The 22,544-nt window shown below is 37.3% G+C and overlaps 1 protein-coding gene across 14 annotated transcripts in view; it reads left to right on the top strand.

The window, feature by feature from the left end:
• Positions 1-22,544, top strand: part of CAMK2D (calcium/calmodulin dependent protein kinase II delta) — a 319,896-nt gene that overhangs the window by 234,525 nt on the left and 62,827 nt on the right. For 7 of the 14 annotated variants that reach the window (XM_089691803.1, XM_089691802.1, XM_089691810.1 and 4 more), the window contains exons 9-13: positions 1,323-1,417; positions 1,755-1,877; positions 2,614-2,697; positions 3,972-4,014; positions 16,623-16,657. In XM_089691803.1, the coding sequence (XP_089547929.1) occupies positions 1,323-1,417; positions 1,755-1,877; positions 2,614-2,697; positions 3,972-4,014; positions 16,623-16,657 (380 nt within the window). Of the gene's footprint in view, positions 1-1,322; positions 1,418-1,754; positions 1,878-2,613; positions 2,698-3,971; positions 4,015-16,619; positions 16,658-22,544 lie in introns of all 14 variants that reach the window. The other 7 variants (XM_089691799.1, XM_089691797.1, XM_089691806.1 and 4 more) reach the window with 1 other exon arrangement.

Raw genomic sequence — 22,544 nt, forward strand, 5'->3', positions numbered from 1 at the left:
AACATGTGTATAGCAAAACATGTGTTAATGCAATACCTTTTTTGTGTGAAATACTTGATTTTCAGGAAAAATATCAAGGGTGCCAACAATTTCGGCCATGACTGTATAACAAAGTATTGAGATGAACTTTTGATATTGACCAAATACTTATTTTCCACCATAATTTGCAAATACATTTTTTCCAAATCAGCCAATGTGATTGTCTGGATTTTTTTCTCATTTTGTCTCTCATAGTTGAGGTCTACCTATGATGCCAATTACAGGCCTCTCTCATCTTTTTAAGTGGGAGAACTTGCACAATTGGTGGCTGACTAAATGCTTTTTTGCCCCACTGTAGCAGGTCTAACCAAAGGTTGAACATTGGGCATGGCCCCAGTTGAGGATACAACACTATGATGGTGAGTCCCCAGAGATACTGTATTTTAACAGTTCTAAACTTTGCCAAATGCCAAACAGTGTTGCCTACTTTCACAGTATACTTGTTCAACTTTCACAAAAGCTGTCTTTGCATAGGAAATGCAGATGGCTCAGACAGTTCCAGAGTGCTATCATGTAACAGGGAAGGTGTATCCTGCTACCAGCTGGTCCTGGCTCCTGTACATTGTGCAAGTATTAAGCATACTTTTTTTTGTCTGGCATGTGATCTAGAATAATAATTTAATGTATGACTATCACTCAGCTTACCTTCTGATAATGCATTTACCCCATTTAAATTAGTAGTACACCCTTACTATTTTTGGGGCACACACTGAGCAAAATAAAGTTAACATTCCCTTGTAAACATTTTTAAAATTCTCACCCAAGCACTTGCAGTTTTTTAACTTTCAATGCTGGCAGCTCCTGCTCTCAGTCCTGCTTCCCTGAACTTCCAGTCTTTACAGACAAAAAATAAACTGTGGACAGTGCATAATTCCAACCAATCTGTTAGCTTGAAGATGGGATGAAGGAGGAGGATGGAAGAGCAGTGGATTGTCTTGCCATCCGATACTATAGCACTGTGTATTTCTATTGAAGCACCGCATAGGGAGACACAACTGTAGTCCCTTCATGCAAGGGTTACTCTATAGGACACTGCAAGAGAAAGGAGCTGTCCTGAAACAGGAAATCATGGCAGCAGCTTAAAGAGGAACATAGGCAGGATTAAAAGATGAAAAAGCTGCATACTCAGTAAGTGAATAAATTGGCTGCTGAAAGTGCTTAAAAACTGAGATTCAAATATCACTTGCAGGATACACTTATATGTAGCTATGATATATAGTACATTGGCTTTTTGCAAAAATTTTTATATATTTTACAAATATTTTATTGTTGTTCTTATGCAGGTGTGATACTTTACATTCTTCTGGTGGGTTATCCTCCCTTCTGGGATGAGGACCAACATAGACTGTACCAGCAGATAAAGGCTGGTGCTTATGATGTAAGTATTTATTAGTTTCTACCTGCATGTGTTAGGTTGAAAACTTCTTAATTACCTTTTCATCATTGAGAGGTGGGGTTTCACCTTTTGCATCTTCTAAATAGCTGTTTGCGTAGAGCCACCAAGTAACTCTAGCACAACTCTGAGACTCTGGGCATACTATAGGAAACTACCCCTGCCCTGAAAACCCATTGCTTTTATTTAATAAAAATGTTAAATTTATTTATGTGTGAGGATGTGTGTGTATATATATATATATATATATATGCTAATATATGCTAATATCTATATATATATATATATATTATACAATATATTTTTTTTTTGGGTTATTTAGTTTCCATCACCAGAATGGGATACGGTGACTCCTGAAGCCAAAGATCTGATTAATAAAATGCTTACCATCAATCCAGCCAAACGAATCACTGCATCAGAAGCTCTGAAACATCCATGGATCTGTGTAAGCTTATCTTAACTTTTAACAACACACATAATGTATTTGTATTTTGTGCTGGTTTTCTATAAATTAAGTTCATTAAGGTGCATGCTACCTCATGAACTTATCTCTTTTTTTTTTCATTTGCAATTGATAGTTTTACTGAGCCCTGGAAATTCAGCTATCACTATACTCCCGACGCTCTGACAGGAAAGTTGCCACTTCCTACACATCAGCAGCTGTGCCCACCCCTCTCTTCTGCTGTCCATTCACAACAGGCTTTGTATTTTGTGAATGGCTTTACAAAATACAAACTGCTCTCTGACTGGACAGGAAGAGGAAAGGAGTGGGCAGAGTGGCTACATACAGCTCTGCAGCTACAGCAACTGAAATTGTAGGTTAAAGAGATAAATCCATGAGGTGGAATGTACCTAGTTGCATGTAACCGATAGTATTCCAGCACATTTTAGAAGAAAGCTAAATTCCAGCTTTAAGCTGGCCATACACTTAACAGTATGCGTAAACAAACTCCTTATGCTCTATCAACATGTATGTAGTATGAAAAACTACTTGATTGTGTACAAATTGAGTGGATTAATTGGTTGGACTCTACTACATTGCATTGGTAGATCGAGAAGAGAGCTGAAGGAGGCTGAACAGAGATTACACATTCAAGAAAATGTCTATATGTGTTCAATAATATGTAGATATTATGTTTCTGCTTCTTTATAGTCATGTGATATATTTCATTTTTTTCCAGCAACGTTCTACTGTTGCCTCCATGATGCACAGACAGGAAACTGTAGACTGTTTAAAGAAGTTTAATGCTCGCAGGAAGTTGAAGGTAAGCACTGTTCTTAAATAGTACTTTACAATAGTTTTGCAGTAAAGAATTTAAAGAAAAAAACACCTGTGCAACACCCAGAGCTGCATGTCTTGAGCGTTGGACGATATGATTTGCACATCCCGGGTGTATCTAAACCTGAAGCCAAAAATGCAATATATTTCAGCTTGCTAGTCCTTTTGCTGGCTGCATCCCTTTTTTTCTTTTCAAGCTTTTATTGCTTTATTTTTAACTGGTAGTCCTGCAGATAACACACATCCTGTCCCTGTGGGTGCCAACGTCAGTCCTCCATGTATTACATGGATTACATGTATATATTTTTTTAAAATGTGGTAAACAATGGATGAAGAAAAAGATGAGATTTTGCCCTTGCCCTTTCTGAATTTGTGTTTGTCATCCACAAAATGACAAACACAAATTCCTGTAGATTACATATATACTTGTTGTAAATGTGGTAATCAATGGATGAATAAAAAGAGGAGCCCTTCGGGCATTTACAACAAGGTATATGTGTAGTCTACAGGAATCCATGTTTGCCATCTTCTGGATATTCAAATATTGAGATTTTCAATTATTGTATCTTTGAAAGTGAATATCTTTCCCATCTGATCAGCCATTGTTTTTTTTAAACATTTTTTTTATATATCGGTATATTTTTGTATTGGTGCCTTAAAGTCCCCTTTACCCATTTGTACTGTATATATTATGCAGTATATTGGGATGCTGGCATCTGATTTGGACTCAGGTCACACCTTATATTTTGTGTATCTATGGAGAGAACCATGGTTGTCACCAAAGGCTGCTCTCTCGATATGGACTACAAACATATCCATATCTCTTTATCTCGATTGCATGGGGGGCAGGGTAATTGGAAGATTACAGAAGATATCTAGGAAGTAAGATATTCTTCTGAGCAGCTCACTGGAAGTAACAAGGACACTTCATTTGTGGCAAGCTCACAGATGTTTTCTGTATTTGCCAAAAAGTTTCCTAACTTGAATAAAAAAGAAAACTAAAATAGCCGGCACATCTAAGTACTAAGAGCTACAATGTATTACATTTTTTGTTCTTAGGTTTAGTTATTCCCTAGTGCCTTAATCAGTCATCTGCTTTTCTTTGCTAAGTGAAGAATATGTGTATAAAATGCATCTATCATTTTGTTGAATAAGTAATTATTTTAAATGTCATCTTGGGCCCTCTGTTGCTTAGTCTATATTTGTAGTGATATTAAATGCTTGGTTGCTATATTGACCTATCCCATTGCCTGTTTTAAGGGTGCTATACTGACCACCATGCTGGCTACCAGAAACTTTTCAGGTATGTTATTAGTAGGTTTATTTCTTAAGATTTTTATAATTGTAAATAATCCTTCCTACACAAATTTTCAGTTTTGCAATCAAATTGATACCACATAAACTGGTGAAAAAATGAGTGGAATTAGTGAAACATTGTCAAGAACTCTTCTTTTGTGCTCATTTTAATTTTTTCATTTATAATGAATCAGGTTGTATATATTTTCCCCTTCAAGTATGTACTTTACATGTCAGTTTCTCATTAACATATGTACATATGTAAAAATACAGTGTTAGCCCACACCTATTTAATTTTACAAAAGAACCCCTAGCTAGAAATAGTCCTCTTTCAGTCCATGATTTCATGTTCAGTCTGTTGTTTTAAAGAAAAATATCATTACAAAAAATAGAAAAGAGCAGATAACAAGTAGGCAAACAGTCTGGCCATCCACTTTACATAATACAGTACTATAAGGTTGTGGGGTAGCACCTATGGTCAAATATACACCAAGGTAGTATATACATAACATATACACAAGAAGAGATGACATGTAAAAAAACTTTCCTTTTGAAAGATGGACAACATCTGAAACTGGTGTATAACTCTCAGAATAGAAATATAAAGGAAGGACCAGAAAATGCTCTATAACCCCATATTATAAAATTTCATCCATTCAAAAAATGGAGCAAAAAAAAAAAACTAAGGAAAGAAAAGAAATGTGGTAGGACAAGAGCGAAAGTGATAAAAAAAAAATAGGTTGGGATATAGAGGAAAAGAATTAAAAAAGGGAGTGGGGAATAGAAGGGAAAAGGGAGAGGAAGGTGAGGACAAACCAGGAGATGGCTCCCAAGGGGAGCTGCTAGAGAAAGAGAGACCAACAGGCCAGGGCCTCACAATGTGAGGATATCCCATAGTTCCTCTGATTCTTGAAAACCTTCCAGGAAAGCCAAGTTTGATGACATTGGTCATAAGTCCTGTGTCAGAAGGGATTCCATGCATTTACTCTTCAATAACTTAAGTCTCTGATTTTCATCATTGTTCTTGAACTTGAACCATAGTTTAAAGTTAGGATAGAAAACCAATAGACCACAGTGGGAATTAGTATTTTCACTTAAATTGTACTGATCCCAGACTGTAGGCTAAGTCTAAACTAGTAATTTATGTGTTGGAAGTGAAAGATTACCTCATTACATGGAATTAAGCAGAAGTGTAGGGCAACGGTGAGAGGCATTATTCCATTATTTCAACTCCAAAAAAATTGCTAACACAAAGTCTTTAGTAATCCTTTGGGTCTTATTTAAACTACTTATATTTTAACTGGCCATTGGAGAATGATATTAGAATGCTTATATATCCCTAGCTGCAGAAAGCTCATTACTTATGGATCTGTTTTCATTAATGTAACAGTTATTACTTGGACCTTGTTGGTTAAACATTTGTAATTATATAAATCTTTTTGTACTTCTGTTTAAAAGGTGTCTAATTATTTTGACTTTTTCTCATTTGTCTAAATGGTAAATTGTGCCCAATGTATATTCAGTTTTTGTAAGATTTAAATCTGTTGATTGGTCATATAAAACAAAGTTGTATTTCACACTACAGACCTATTCAATATTTAAAATCCTAATGAAAAAAGACAAATTTGGGTATCTTATTATACCTCAATAATAATAATAATATGCATGCATTTAATTTACATTATTACCATCAGTTCCATAACTTGTTCATATAATTATAGTGTCCACAACTGAGCTTTCCGTTTGAAGATGCATGCACTCCCTTTGAGTTGGCTGTCATCCCCACATATCGTGTTTGATGATATGTCCTCGGATTTTAAATGGATTGTGTCATCTTATTTAAAGTTTCATAGTGGTAGTAGTAGTTAATTTACTAGGTATGTGGATGGATCCTGGGATTTGATTAACTAGTTGTACTTGTAATAATAGGGGCTGCTTGAAGTTTGTCTGGTGTTTTTGAACACTAGAATTTGGCTGCAACACATCAGTGTTTGTATGGTACTGAGCAAAAGACCATTTAAGCCATCTGTTAGCATTTACACTGGTGTTGAGTAGTAGGTAGCTGCTTCTCAATCTTTAGGACAGTGGCTGTTGAGAGCAAGGATGGACAATAAATGAACATTAGTATAGATGTAAAATTCAATTATGATGTCTTGGCCAGGGTGTACAACCTAAGAATTCTTGATAGGAAACTATTTAAATGATGCAGAGACATCCGGGGATTTAACTTGGTTTACTGTGGCATCACTAGCACCGTATTAGTAAGGTAGGAAAAGAATATGTGCCTGTTTTTCATGATTATCCTCAGGTTTCTTTGACTTGCAGGTAAGCAGTTATACGTTTGTCACATATCTACTATTTTTTCACTGAAAAGGAGCTTTATTTGTCTTAACTTTTCTTATATACATAATTTAATATCTTATGGATATTGAATATATGTTGTATATTTGGGACATTAGTAGCATAAAAACAAAAGGTATAAAAGGCAAACTTTAGACAGTAAGTCAAATGTAATAAATGATCATAGATGGTTACAAAAATACTCAGTAATCGTAAAAGACAAATGTTGATCTTAATTCAACTTTGTTCCATAACATCAAACCTCAGCTGGGGTATACAGAAAGTACAGTCTCTCCCTACCTCACCTCCCAACCTTTAACAGAGAAGTTAGGATCATGCATGCTGTGGAAGGTTTTAGGGCTTCAGGAAACTCCTCAGATTCACTTTTATACCTGTAAGGTCTAATCCCATATTAGTGAGGTAAAGAACATTGGTAAATTCAATACGTTTTTTAAATTACTTTTGCCTAGTGAAAGATTGGTGAATTAGTTATTTTCAGAAGGAAGAACATTAATTTCTCAATTATTAATGAAACATGTCTCTCATTGGTGACACAAGATAAAATATCAGATGAAATATTACAGCCTAATATGCAACTCTTAGCATACAGTTTAACAGCATGACTTGTACAGCAATAATACATTGCCTTTGATATTGTTTTCTTGAGAAGGTCTGGTACACCAAAATAGGTATCGTATATACAACGTGTAATTTTCTGCACCCCAATTTTTACTGATTTAACAGTTGTTTTAACATGATCCGTCATTAAGACATTTTGTCCAGGAAAAAAAATTAGGTTTGCAAAGGTGGATTCCTTTTCTTTACATATAGGTTGTATTTAATCCTTCCAGCAGTAATGATCAAGTCACTATATTTTGCCAGCCTGTCAACAGTCAACATATAAGAACAAAATGAAGGTGATAAAGAGAAAGATAACACCACTGAGTTTCTTCAGATTTTTTTGTTGTTTTTTTTGTTTTATTTTGGGTTTTTTTGTGGATACAGTGTGAAGAGGTTGCAATATTTGTCAGTTGTTTTTTTTATGACTTTCATCTCCATTTTGGAGATCCTCCCCAACCTTCTGTGACACCACAGTAAGTGAGAAAACAGCATTCCATTGGGAAATTCTAACTATTATCTACTCTGTTCAAAACAACACAAATTAGAGTGAGTCCACGTAAACTGTCCAAGGATAAACTGTCATTTAGCCTCTGCATTTGTTCTTTTTTTTCTAGGGTGTATTTTTTTTTTCTTTTATTTCACAGTGCTTGTCTACCAAATCATTTTTGCTTTCTGTGTAATACAACACAAAACAAAGTACTAAGTCAGGATTTGCAGGAAGTTCCTTAAAGGATTTAATAATCCCTGCCTACATTCATATTCAATAGCTCCCTTGCTTTTACCTCATTCTGTGCTGGAGTTAGATTTACTAATGGGTATACAAATACAACCATTGTGTCCAGATCTCTTTGTTGTTCTGAAATTGCAGTTTCTGCATTCTGAGTGAATAGTAAGTTAATAATGTTATTTAGATACCAAAAATGAGGAAAACATTTTTTTTAAATTATTATTAATTATTATTTTTTCTAGCTTCTTCTCTCAACTTTCCTTTTATAAAACATGCCAGCCAGTTTGTTATATCAATTTGTTACAAATAAGGCAACGACAACTTAGTAAATCTACCTCTTTGATGTCATCAGATTTCATGTAACCTAAACAGCTTTACTAATCCTATAGAGTGTAAGACATTACTCTACTATACAAAGCATTTATTATCAATAATTAGGTGGTATTTGTTCATACATTTTATGTTCACTTTGAATGTATTAAATGGAAAGCACAAGGTTCTCATATGGTTAATATATACTGAATTATCTTTTCCTGGTTAAACATTTCCTTATCAAAACCTTTGTTTTGTTTTTATTTTTTCAATAGTGCCTTTTCAGCATAGTTGCTGGTTTATTAGAAGCGTATAGATACAACTAAACCAGGGGTGTCAAACTCAGTTTCATTGCGGACCGCATTCGTTTTATGATTGCCCTCAAAGGGTCAGTTGTCCAGAGCAGACCACCCCACCCTTTACATCAGATGTCAACAGCCCCCCACTATCAGAAGTCAAGAGTCCCCCACCCTTCCTTACATCACAGTGCACCCCCTTATCTTGTTCTGCTCCTGGAGGAAGATGGGGGCGGAGCTGGGAAACTGAAAGTGCAGGGTCTGGAGGAGGACCAGAGGAGGGCTAGAGTCAACTGCCAGATTCTACTGAATGCTAAGACCAAGGGAGGCAGAGATGTGGAACTGCACAGAGAGGCAAAGGATCTGTAGGAGGAGTTCTGTCCACCTCTCTGCTGTCAACTTCTGAGATGGGGAGGTGCAGAGATGAGACTCTCCACGGTTGCATGGAGAAGCACAGGATCTGGCTGAGGATTTCTGTCGTCCTCTTTGCTACTGCCTGCTGATTTGTGGTGGGGGGGAGAAGCAAGCCTCTCTATGGCTGCATAGAAAAGTACAGGATCTTGTGGAGGAGTTCTGTCCCCTTCCCTACTGCTGAGACAAGGTGAGGCGGAGAAGAAGGGGTGCCGCAGCTGCAGGAGAAGTGTTAGAGCTACGTGAAATGGCCTGGCGGGTCTGATTCGGCCCATGGGCCTTGTGTTTGACATATGTAAACTAAACATATTGGTACCCCTCCAGTTTTTTTATGAAAAATTGCAATTTAAAAATTGCACTTACAGTACATACCCTACTATAGCAACATCAGCAATCTCTCCCTGGTTTCCACTGATGTCATTGCTGGTCTTCTTTGAGGTTCATTGTCTTCAGCCATTGTGATTGGCTGCTGATTGATATAACTCAAGAATTCTGGCACCAACTTATTCTGAGAATTTGTGTGCATTTAGAAGCAGAGAAGCAGGCAGAGACATTCAGGGGTTAATTTATTAAAGGCAAATAGAATGTTCACTTTACAAGGAAAGTTGCAATGTGCAAGGGAAGTTTCCCCCAGAGCTTAGTGAATGGTATACTTTTTTTCACCTTACTAAAATAACCAGTCAAAATGTAATCATGTTTTCATTTTAAGGCCTCATGCACACAGGACTTTAAAAATAAACTCTTCTAGAAGTTGTATTCCTCTTGGCAGCAGCGTTTTTTTCAGAAAAAACACCTGACATTTGTAAACGTAAATAACGCTTTTACAAGCGTTTAGGCGCGTTTACAAGCGTCAAACACTTGGGCATTAATTTATTTCATTGGCCAGAATGATAATTTATAGCTTTTAGCTGCGTTTTGGAGCTTTTTTTCTGCCAAAACTTTGCTGCTCCTAGACACACTGGCCTTGGGTTTTGTTTCCTGCCATAAACACTACTGCTGCTAAAAGCTTCTAAAAGTCTGTTTGTGCATGGACACAGGATAACATGGAAGCAGTAAAAAACGCCCCTAAAAGTGGCTGCAAGAACGTCCTCTGTGCTTGAGGCCTTAATCTTTGACCAGTGTTTTGGGAAAATGTAAATCTCCCAGGTTATACATATTGCAATACATCAAAGCATTAATTGGACATTGACCCACTGCATTTCCAAGTCCCCCTTAATTTGTGATAGGTTACCTTTGTTTGTGGGGCTGATATGTAAGCTGCAACAATCACTTTGGATAGACATTTGTTCTGAGACCAAACTTTCCATTCAATGCAACATATCTGTTTGTAAGGCATGACATTTACATCAGCTGCTCATATTACTGTAGTTATAATTGTGTTTTTTAATTTTCCTTTTTCTAATTTTCCTTTTATGTGGAATGTGTTTCATGTGAGGTAAGATTTAAAGAAACTGCTGTTTTTCCATCTTTATTCATTTTATTCTGCACTTGATAGAGCATTTCATTCTTTTTAATAAGTAATAGGATATCTCCTTATACTTCCTCCTTCTATACTAACATATTTTTATTTCTTCAAATAATGATTTAACCTTCTTCCACCTATACATTCAAATTGGGGGGTTTTGTTTCTACATTTTAATTTGTAATTAGCTGTAGTAGCCACTAGTCCATCACAGAGACTTTTTGGAATTACAAGAATGCTGGTGAAACAGAACGTTTTCATTATTTAATTAAAGTGTTACTAAATCCACAACAGTAAAATCAGTCTGTATATGCAGTAAAGCATGCTTGTTATACTCACTGTGGAACCTAAGGGCTTAATCCTTTGCATTGTGTAAAAAAGCTGTTTGATCCTGACTTCTCTGCCCCTCCTCTTGTTCAAATGTCCATGCTGATAAGACAGACTGAACCCATAGCCCTTCTGCACATGCTCAGTTTAGTGTGTAATGCTAGAGAGTTTTTTTTTTTCCCAGGAGAGTGCATGTGATCAGCACAGGGCCAATCAGCACTGTCCAGACAGAGGGTCAGGGGTTTTGCATCCTTCTAAAGCAGAAAGAAAACTCCTACATGCTTTAACCAGTGCTCAGGTGATGTCACAAAACTGTTCTAACTGCTGATGAGATAAAGGTATTTAGCAGGTTATATTTACTAAAATAATTGCATTTCCATGTTCTGTGTACTATGGGAGACCAGATATAGTGAATGCAGGGTCCTGGGTTTAGTAACACTTTAAGATTCGGAAACCACATGAAAAATGACAACTTATTTATATGTGTATGAAGATATGCTTTTTAAAATGACCTGAACACAACAAACTGTTTTAACTTTTGGGATAAGGGCAAAAACAAGAAACAGAGGGTGCACCAGCCTAGCTCATTACCTTTGCAGAGGTTTAGTGTTAAAAAAGCAGGTATATTTTCACAAACAACATCAGTAATAAGGCACATCAAACTCCACAATGAACATGGTCTGCTAGATGAATCCCAAATGCATGAAGACCTTCCAAAAGGGTGAAACGTTTCAAGGGGCCTCTGGCTCTACTGAAGAGGGGATCACCCATGGAAATGCGTCAGCTGAAGTTGGTTTATGGCAAAATCAGTTTTACAAGTACCTGATGGATGGATGGGCTTCTACCACTGAAATGTTTTCATTGTTCAAAAAGTAGCTGCTTCCATTTGTTATGTATGACAAGAAAATGTATATAAACACAACATAGATTTACTTGGGAAGGCCTAAAGAGAAACTTCAGTCATTTTTTTTTTAAATTAAAAGTTGTCAACTGCAAATACTGTAGCTGCTGACTTTTAAAATACAGGTACTTACCAGTGCCTGGAGTCCAGCGGTGCATTTCCATATTTTGTTGTTACTACTGCAGGTCCCTGGCACCACCATCTTGGATATGAGAGCTGGCTGTGACTTCCTGAGGAATCACAACTGATCCCCCACTTTGCATGCACAAGAACAGGTGGCACTGTAGAACTGGTTCTTCAGTCTCCTGGGACATATGATGCAGGTTGGGTAGGGTTCATTGGCAGGGGGATGTACCAAAGCGTATGAGGAAGTGGTAGCAGATACCTGTCCAAAACTTTTACTGCTCCCCATTATAAAAAAAAAAATTAAAGTGTTAGGGTAGGGGTGGAGAGGAGGAAAACAGTACTGTCCCTTTTGAGGGAAGGTTCACTTTAACCACTTCCTGACCAGGCCATTTCTTGCGTTATGGCGCTGCGTTACACCCAGATACCTGCACGTTTTTATTTCACCTGTGGTCACTTTACAGCCTATTGGAAACACAGTTTACCAAAACAAAAAAATTTTTTCACCTTTAATATTCCATTATTGGACTTTTTTTCACCTTTAATATTCCATTATTGGACTTTGAGTTTGTGTGTATTATTTAGATGTAACTTCACTTCACATTTTTGCACGTGTGATGTAATATATGTATGTGCATTTTTCTTGCATATGCGTATTGATTTAAGTTTGTGTTTTGCCATAATTTTTGTGTTATCACTAAGCACATTTCTTATTATATTTATCATTATTGCTATTTATTTGAGATATTGAATTCCACATTCACTTTAATTAGTTTGAATGTAGCGCAGCATTTTTATGGTTTATATTCACTTGATCATTGGTATATGATTTAATGTTAGCAGCTGTTTGGGGTTCATTTATTATTTTAATTTGTTTTAACACACATTTTGGAGCGCAGGAGGGTCACACCATTATTGTTATTTTAACTGACAATTGCGCAGTCTTGTAATGCTGCACCCAAATGAAATTTACATCCTTTTTTCCTGCGAATTGAGCTTTCTTTCGGTGGTATTTGATCGCCTGTGCATTTTTTATTTTTTGCGCTATAAAAAGAAAAGGCTGACAATTTTGAGAAAAAAAACTATATTTTTTACTTTTGGCTGTTAAATATGTCCAATAAAAAAATCAAATTTCGTCATAAATTTACGCCAAAATGTATTGCTAAAAAAAATCCCAGTACGTGTAAATTAACTGGTTTACGTAAAAGTTACAGAGTTTACAAATGGCGGTATAGATACTGGAATTTTGTTTTTTCACTAGTAAGGGCGGGGATCAGCGACTTATAGCAGGACTGCAGCAGGCATTCTGACACTAGAGGGGGAATTGACTTTGTGTCACTGACATCCCTAGTGACATCAATACAGTGATCAGTATTAAAAAAAAACACTGGGTAGGAAGGGGTTAACATGAGGGGCGATCAAAGGGTTAACTGTGTGCTGGGGGTGTTTTACTGGGGGGCGGTGTGTTGGTGTTTCACTGTAAGCACACTGCTCTGGATGGCTGTGATGTGCCCCAGCCAACAGAGAGGAGGACTGTTAGTAAACAAAGCAGTCCTCCTCCCTGTCAGAGATGCATGGTAAGCACCAGGCGCCGGCGGGGAATCACCGGTGATTGACAGCCGCTGCCGCTCGTGCATACCCCCTTACCAGAAAATACAAAATCACTAGTGTGTGTATATATATATATGTGTGTGTGTGTGTGATTTTGCGCACCCCTGCTGCCCTGTAGCAGTATATGTGCTATAGGATGGTCGGGATGTGGTAAAAAGTCCCCAAAGTCTTGCATTTAAAGTTAGTAGGAAAAGGCTTGCTTTATTTTACTGTACTAACTAATCTTTCATTGTACATGACACACCTAAAAAGATGTGCAAAGTGCATTGACAAAAAAATGCGATAGTACTAAGGCCTTGTTCACACAGGTGTACTATAGCATAAACCTATGTGAGGGCCATGTTTTCCTGCATGGATATGTACAGATGTTCCATGCATCCCCATGCAGACAGTCTCATTCATGTTAGTTGGGATGCAGCAGCTGCATGGACACAATCACCACTTTTCAGTTTGACAGCTGTGGGAGTGCACATAAACAGAGTAATAAAAGTTCTGGCATTTTATTTTTTTCTTAAGCATTTCTACAGTATGTGCTTTTTGGTAATATTTCTACTCTGCATCAACACTAAATACAGCTTCTGTAATGCCTGCAGCTTTCAAAATGACAGTTGGTTTTATTCAGAAACACATTAGTGTTCCATGCTGCTGCATGGGCATTCACAGAATGAGAGTGCTATAATAGGAGATGCCCAGAAGAGCACTCAAGTTTAGCCCTGCTATGTGCCACTTTCATGTATTTTTATGTGTCTATTGTGTACTAACCTTATAGTATTCTCATATGTGAGGAGTGTCCTAGTTCTGCTCTGAAGAGCATAATTAATGTCCCCATTTAGGCTGAATAATGCTGTTGTGCGTGTTTATTATTTATTGTGGCCATTACCTGAAAAATTCTTAGACACAAAATTCACACACTTCCCCAAGGTTTGATGTATACCCCATCACCCATCATATTAAGGAGTGGTTCACACCAATGCATTGTGCTTTTGCAGTGCATTTTTGTGCTTTTTCATGTGTGTTTTTTTTTCATCTTTTTTTTTTTTTGTTGAAAGTGGAATTTTTTTTGTTGCTGGGCAGAATAAAAACATGAAACTTGGCAAAATCATGACAAAAATGCACTACATGCTTTTCAGCAGCTTCTCCATTGAACTCTATTGTAGCAAAAAAGCTGCTTTTTTTTTGCTATTGTAGCAAAAAAGTCCCCGGTCCATTCCTAAAACGTAGCAGCTCAAAAAATCATAGATATGAATATGCCCCATAGGAAACCATGTTATTTGGACTAGAGTGCGTTTCTGCAAAAAGAACTGAAAAAATGTATTGGTGTGAACCAGGCTTAAAGGTAGATTTTAATGTGCGAATAATCCACATAAACAGGGACCCAGCTGGGTGTAAAATGAGAAACCAGCAACTCCCTGTTAAAGAGTCCGTGGGTGGTGAGCTAAATCTTTGTCCCCAGGTGTGTTAGATTGCATGTCCCCTGCTCATTGGTTTCACCTTCTGACCACTATGTCACCACAAGTCACAGTAGTGATGTAGTGGTCACAGACAGAGTAACTTTAAAGTATAATTATTTAAATCCAGGCAAATATTATTATTATCATTATTATTATACAGGGCTTATATAGCGCCAACAGTTTACGCAGCACTACAATATAAAGGGAACAGTACAATTACAATACAGCTCAATACAGAAGCAGTAGGAGGGCCCTGCTCATGGAGCTTACAATCTAAAAGGGAGAGGGAGGTGGTACAAAAGGTAACAGCTGCAGTGGATGATCTGATGGAGGTGACTCAAGTACAGTTCTTAAGTGGAGGTAAGGTAGGCTTCCCTGAATAAAAGAGTTTTCAAGGAACGCCTAAAGTTGGACAGGGTAGGAGCTGACTGGACATACTGGGGCAGGGAGTTCCAAAGAATGGGAGAGACTCTGGAGAAGTGTAGAAGGAAATAACAAGGGAGCTAGAGAGCAGGAGATCTTGAAGCGGAGATACACTACTATTTTTAAACTGGTGTTCTCCAGTGCTGTTCACTGATTCTTAGGTGACTGTAGCTGCTTAAAACTCTGGCAGCCCTTGGCAGTTTGTCACCCTGCCCTAATGTAAATGACAGATAAAAGCCTTATTTTTCTAATATGTGGTGCATGTTGGTTTATGCGTGAAGATAAAAAAAAGCATGCATTTTTTTTATTAAGTCGCCATTATGTGTGAATGGCCTTTTGTGAAATTCAGAGCTGTTGAATTATTTAACACAACTTTTATTACAAGGAATATATTACATAATTGGCCAGATTTATCAAATGTCATATGTTCATGCAATTCCATTGTGACATTTGGAATGCAGCATTTTAAACTGAAATTGTTGGCCATGATAATTTCTGGTGATATAGGACTAAAATAGGTATTAAACTCTATCCTTCTGTGCAGTGCAAGAAAGGGGTTTCCAGGAAGTTTTTTTTTTCCGACTGGGATTTTGAGTTGCATGTACAACCAATGTTGTCTGAACAGTTTGATGAGCAATATACTGTGAATGTAGTTAAGAAATGCTTCCATTTTAGACAATGTAAACTACTGTCCAAGTAGCACTGTAAGTTATCTATGTATAATTGTGGCCTGATCTAAAGTGGTTCTAAACAATAATGTTTTTTTATCTTGATGCATTATCTGCATTAAGGTAAAAAACCTTCCACTGCATGTTCTCTCCCCTCCACCTCCCAAACACTTAACTGGGTCCTTTATCGATCCAACGCTGTATCTTTCTGCTGGCGTTCACTCTCCTTTGCCTGGTCCCACAGGCTTTGCTAACAGCAGTGGCTCCTTCTAATGTCAGTCAAACCCATAGAGCAGGGCCGAGCCACACTGTGCGTGTCTATGGGCATACACAGCTTAGCTTGGGAGCTTGCTATGGGGGCAAACACAGAAGAGAAAAAGCTACATTTGCTAGCAGGGAACCCCAGAAGAGGAGGTTCAGGGCCGCTCTGTGCAATACCATTTCACAGAGCAGGTAAGCATATCCCTGTTTATAATTCAATGTAAAGAAAAAAATGTCCTTGCTATCACTTAAAATACACGACTTAAGCATTATATAATTTTTTTTATAAATCTCCAATTTATGAAATATATGGCTATAATTGTGTCTTTAAGGGTCCATGTACACTGGCTTAAAAAAGGCCAGTGCTCTTTACAGAAAAAAACGCTAATTTTGAGTGTTTTTTTGTACTAGCGTTTAAGATCATTTAGGAATGTTTAGCAGCGTTTAGGAACATTTAAGAGCAGCATTTTCTTAAGCCAGTGTGCATGGACCCTAAAAGATCTGTTCAGCTTTTCAGATACAATGGTATCCACTTTCTTCTCAAGTCACCAGTACATCATTTTGTGTCTGTAATAAAACACAAAAACCTATCTTTAAAAAAAAATATTTCCTAATCTTTTAAACACAGCCTATTTCTGTTTGAATTTGTCGTAATATAATTACTTTTTACATTTACAGCAGCACGAAGTTTACTGAAGAAACCTGATGGAGTCAAGGTATGTTTGGAGAATTGAACCATTATCTAATTATTTGCAGGACATTTTTCATATTGCAGCAACCCAGGGTACTGTGAAGGTGCTATGTTTCACACTAGACCATACATTCTGACAAGATGGTATTTCAACCACTGTGTTTTCTGGGATTTATGACACATCTATTCTTTGATATTTCAAGATTTACAGATATTGTAGTAGAAACTGAGTGGCATCCATAAAAGTCAGGCTGTTATAGTTTTGCCTAGTTATGGAAGTTTAGTGCACTGCTAAAAAAAAGTAACCAGTGTACACAAGCCTTGAAATTTAAATAGCTCATTGATATTTTTTGATGCTCTTCTGATATTTTTAAACCAGAAGAAAAAATACTTTAAAATAGAACTATAGATAGATTAAAAAAAAATCCAAATTTAATCCAGTTTAGTGATTATTAGAATTGTTAAATGTATACAAATTTCCTCAATCTGTATTTATATAACCTCCAGTATTCCCCTGTACTGCAGTGAAAGCAGAAGGTACATTATATAAGCCATTTAGAATTCACTGCATTGCACAATTTGTTTTCAGAAGTGTCGATTTTTATTAGTGTCCTGCTATAGGTAGGGAAGGTGCTTGACCAATCTGCGTTAATTTAGTTGCAGTAGGAAAGAGTAAAGTCAGTGATCTGGCTGTGCTGTCTGGCAATGGGTTGTAAAACTCAAGATTGGATGAACAGAATTACAGTTCTCACACTTACCTTTTCTCCTGTATATTTGGATGCCTACCTATAGTTCTGCTTTAAATATGTTCCTTCCTTTTTCAATTTCAGAATTGTTTTCTGTTTGTCTGCTAACCTCAGTAAATGTTGACGGGTATTCTATCAGCTATGCTAATATTCATGTAAATCTATTAACTTCTTATCCCAGCAATGTGATTAGCCCTTAACTAAATTTACCAGACTTATTAGCTTATGTATACAAAATGCTTGATTTTAGTTTGTGATGGTGTATTTTTTGTTTATTTATTATACTGTTGAACCATAAAGCAATGTTGTGAAATGTTGATGGGAGAGTATATATTCTTTTACCTAGTCAGTGGATACTTTCCTTTACAAATATAGGATCCGTAAGTATTAAACATATTATGACTCTCTCTAGAGCAGTGGTATTTAATTTTGTCCTAGCTCTAAAACAGCACTTTTGTGATATATTAAATACAGTATGTCAATCAAAAATGTAAATACTGTGCATATATATATATATATATATATATATATATATAAACATACACACTATATTGCCAAAAGTATTGGGGCGCCTGCCTTTACAAGCACATAAACCTTAATGGCATCCCAGTGCGTAGGGTTCAATGTTGAGTTGACCCACCCTTTGCAGCTATAACAGCTTCAACTCCTCTGGGAAGGCTGTCCACAAGGTTTAGGAGTGTGTCTATGGGAATGTTTGAACATTCTTCCAGAATGTGAGGTCAGGTACTGATTTTGGATGAGAAGGCCTGGCTCGCAGTCTCTGCTCTAATTCATCCCAAAAGTGTTCTATCGGGTTGAGGTCAGGAATATGTGCAGGCCAGTCAAGTTCCTCCAAACCAAACTCACTCATCCTTGTCTTTATGGACCTTGCTTTGTTCACTGGTGCACAGTCATGTTGGAACAGGAAGGGGCCATCCCCAAACTGTTCCTACAAAGTTGGAAGCCGGAAATTGTCCAAAATGTATTGGTATGCTGCCCCCTTAGTTACCTTCACTGGAACTAAGGGGTCAAGCCCAACCCCTGAAAAACAATCACACACCATATACCCCCCCCTGCACCAAACTTCACACTAGGCACAATGCAGTCAGACAAGTACCTTTCTCCTGGCAGCCGCCAAACCCAGACACGTCCATCAGATTGCCAGACAGAGAAGCGTGAATTGTCACTCCAGAGAACAAGTTTCCACTGCTCTAGAGTCCAGTGATGGCGTGTTTTACACCACTACATCCGAAGCTTTGCATTGCACTTGGTGATGTAAGGCTTAGATGCAGCTGCTTGGCCATGGAAACCCATTCCATGAAGCTCTCAATGCACTGTTGTTCTAATCTGAAGGCCACATGAAGTTTGTAGGTCTTTAGCTACAGTTGGCGACTTCTGTGCACTGTGCGCTTCAGCATGCGTTGACCACTCTGTCATTTTACGTTGCCTACCACTTCGTGGCTGAGTTGCTGTTGTTCCCAGTTGCTTCCACTTTGTTAAAACAACACTAACAGTTGACCATGAAATATTTAGTAGCAAGGAAATTATTGCACAGGTGGCAACCTATCACAGTACCACTCTTGAATTCACTGAGCTGCTGAGAGCGACCCATTCTTTCACAAATGTCTGTAGAAGCAGTCTACATGCCTAGGTGCACGATTTTATACACCTGTGGCCATGGAGGTAATTGGATCATCTGAACCCAATGATTTGGAAGGGCATCCTAATACTTTTGGCAATATAATGTATGCAGTAAGTGTGTATATATATATATATATATATATTTATATTTGTAAATATATGTGATAATATAGAAGTTTCTTAAACAGGCAAACATAACATGTTGTTTGCGTGTTAAAGAATAATATGGCTCTAATTACAAGTGGGTAAAACATGCTCTGTTAGTGAGCCTCAAGTACTGAAATTAGGTGGCACTGCTTTACAACAAAGAAACAATAACAGTTTTGCTCAATTTAACCTGATAGACATTCACTAGAATTTCCTATCCCAACTTCTTTGTAGCCAGTTTTAGTAGAATGAATATAGTTCTTTTGGGTGGAAGAGTTTTTTAATAAAACTGTACTAAGTTGGATGTATGAGGCATCAGTTCAGTCGGTTTCTGCTCTTATTACAGACATCCTTGTGAGATTTTTTATTTCAATTTATATCCTTGTACATGAAACATGGCCTGTTTAACACATATCTATGTTAGGTAGTCATATTGCATACATATAATTCCACATTCCAACCTGTTATTTTGTTCCTTTTTTAATTTTTATTTGCCCCATTTTTGACTCTTGAAATTAGAAAAGGAAGTCAAGCTCCTGTGTTCAAATGACGGTGAGGACATTTTCTGAATGCATCCTCTTAGAGCTTAAAATAGAATTACTGTGCTTGAGCCTTTATTACTGACATAGTTTGCCTTTCTGCATTGTATAGATAGTGTAATCTTGTCTCTTTTATCGAAAATCAGGCAGTTCCATCTTGCTTCAAATCCTACCTCTTTTTTTTTTTTAGAGGGGGGGAGGGATTTAGCATTGTTTAAGGTATAGGCAACTTTTACTACTGCTGCTTTTAATGTGAAACTTGAGTCTGATTTATGAAAAAAATGCTTTCTTGCAGAACATAATTTGAGGTTAATTTAATAAAGGCAAATAGGCTGTTCACTTTGCAAGGGCATTTTCACTTTACAGTGGAATGTTCCCTTAGCTTAGTGAATGTGTTGAAAATTCATTTTGCAAAGAATAACCAACCAAGCACTTGTGTAAAGAAAAATATGAATATTTTTCAGATTCCATTTACAGGAGAATTTAATTGCATCTTGGAATGACCTTTCTTGTAATGCTTGTGTGTTTTTATGCAAACTGTACAGAGACTGGATGTGCCACATCACCCAATGAAATATTTTTATATTCAATAATAGAAGCAGAAACTGTTTCTTTCTTCTTTTTCACCTCATAAGATAATGAACAGTAGAGAAACTTGACTTCAGATAACATTATAATTTCAGTATCAACTGGTTCTACTTTTGTGGTCAATAAATATATAGTAAAAATGTAACGATTCTGCCATTTATTCTTTCCAAATGCTTAGCTTAAAATATTCTTATAAGTGAACATGCAAGAGATGGTGCTTTTGCATCTACTATCCAGTTGAAATATGCAAGGCCCACTATAAAATTACAGATAATATATTATGCAAACAGCTATATCATACTATAGTGCCTATTAAAAATGCATTTATGATTTTGGGATATTATAAGGCAATCCGTGTTTTACCAGCTCTCATGTTGCAGACCACTGGTAAATGTTCAGTATTGGCCAGTCAAACATTGATTAAGACTGTATTGATTGCCACATATTTACAGAAAATTCCTTTGACAGTCTAGGAAAAGGCATAATATCAGATAATATTATGTTACCAATGATTTGAAATGAAGAAGTGCGGGGATTAGAGCCGTGAACACTGACAGTACAGTGGAGCAGAGACTCTGGAGCTGATTGGCTTGTGAGAGAGTATAAAATGCACATAGTGGGTTTTAATACCACAAGTTGCATCCTTTTCCAGCATGTTATTGTACGATAGATATATATATATATATAGATATAGATATATATATATATACTATATTGCCAGATGTATTGGGATGCCTGCCTTTACACACACATGAACTTTAATGACATCCCAGTCTTAGTCTGTAGGCTTCAGTATTGCGTTTGTGCACTCTTTGCAGCTATAACAGCTTCAGCTCTTCTGGGAAGGTTGTCCACAAGGTTTAGGAGTGTGTCTGTGGGAATGTTTGACCATTCTTCCAGAAGCACATTTTTGAGGTCAGGCACTGAGAAGCCTTGGCTCGCAGTCTCCACTCTAATTCATCCCAAAGGTGTTCTATCGGGTTGAGGTGGGGACTCTGTGCAAGCCAATCAAGTTCCTCTACCCCAAACTCGCTCATCAATGTTTTTTTGGACCTTTGTGCATTGGTGCGCAGTCATGTTGGAGCAGGAAGGGGCTATCCCCAAACTGTTCCCACAAAGTTGGGAGCATGAAATTGTCCAAAATGTCTTGGTATGCTGATGCCTTAAGAGTTCCCTTCACTGGAACTAAGGGGCCAAGCCCAATCCCTGAAAATCAAATCCACACCATAATCCCCCCTCCACCAAACTTTACACTTGGCATAATGCAGTCAGGCAACTACCATTCTCCTGGCAACTGCCAAACCCAGACTTGTCCATGGGATTACCAGACAGAGAAGAGTGATTGTCTCTCCAGAGAACATGTCTCCACTGCTCTAGAGTCCAGTGGCAGTGTGCTTTACACCACTGAATCCAACGCTTTGCATTGCACTTGGTGATGTAAAGCTTGCCATGGAAACCCATTCCATGAAACTCTTTACACACTGTTGTGCTAGTGTGAAGATCACATGAAGTTTAGAGGTCTTAAACTATTGACTCTGCAGATAGTTTGCTACTTCTGCACACTGTGCGATTCAGCATACGCTGACCCTACTCTGTCATTTCACGTGGTCTGCTGTTCCCAGTTGCTTTTACTTTGTTATAATACCACTAACAGTTGACCGTGGAATATTTAGTAGCAAGGAAATTTCACGGATGGACTTATTGCACAGATTGCAACCTATCACGGTACCATGCTTGAATTCACTGAGCTCCTGAGAGCGACCCATTCTTTCACAAATGTCTGTAGAAGCAGTCTGCATGCCTCGGTGCTTGATTTTATACACCTGTGGCCATGGAGGTGATTAGAACACCTGAATCCAATGATTTGGAGGGGTGTCGCAATACTTTTGGTAATATATATATTCCCTTTTTAATGTATAACATTCTTCAGTTGCTGTGACATGGATGGGATGAAGAAGGTTCAGGGACATGATGATTTGATTTGATTTCAACTGAAGAGGAATTAAGAAACAGGTCATGCAAGGTCAGTGGGGCATGCATTTTTACAGTGTATGCTTTATTTAAAATTCCTTGCATGGTAAATTATTCCCGCACAATATACTGTATTGAGTAGGGGAGATTAAACCAACAGCAATCACTGCAACAATAAAATGGAGTTAGCCTCATCTAGGAGCAATTTGTGTGTCATCTTTTAGCGCTATATAAATACTGTATAATAATAATAATAATAATCTATTCCCATTTGTACAGT

Source organism: Staurois parvus, unplaced genomic scaffold (assembly GCF_062004578.1).
Source record: "Staurois parvus isolate SC_StPar_1 unplaced genomic scaffold, SC_StPar_1.0 ptg000572l, whole genome shotgun sequence".
Classification (NCBI taxonomy): domain Eukaryota; kingdom Metazoa; phylum Chordata; class Amphibia; order Anura; family Ranidae; genus Staurois; species Staurois parvus.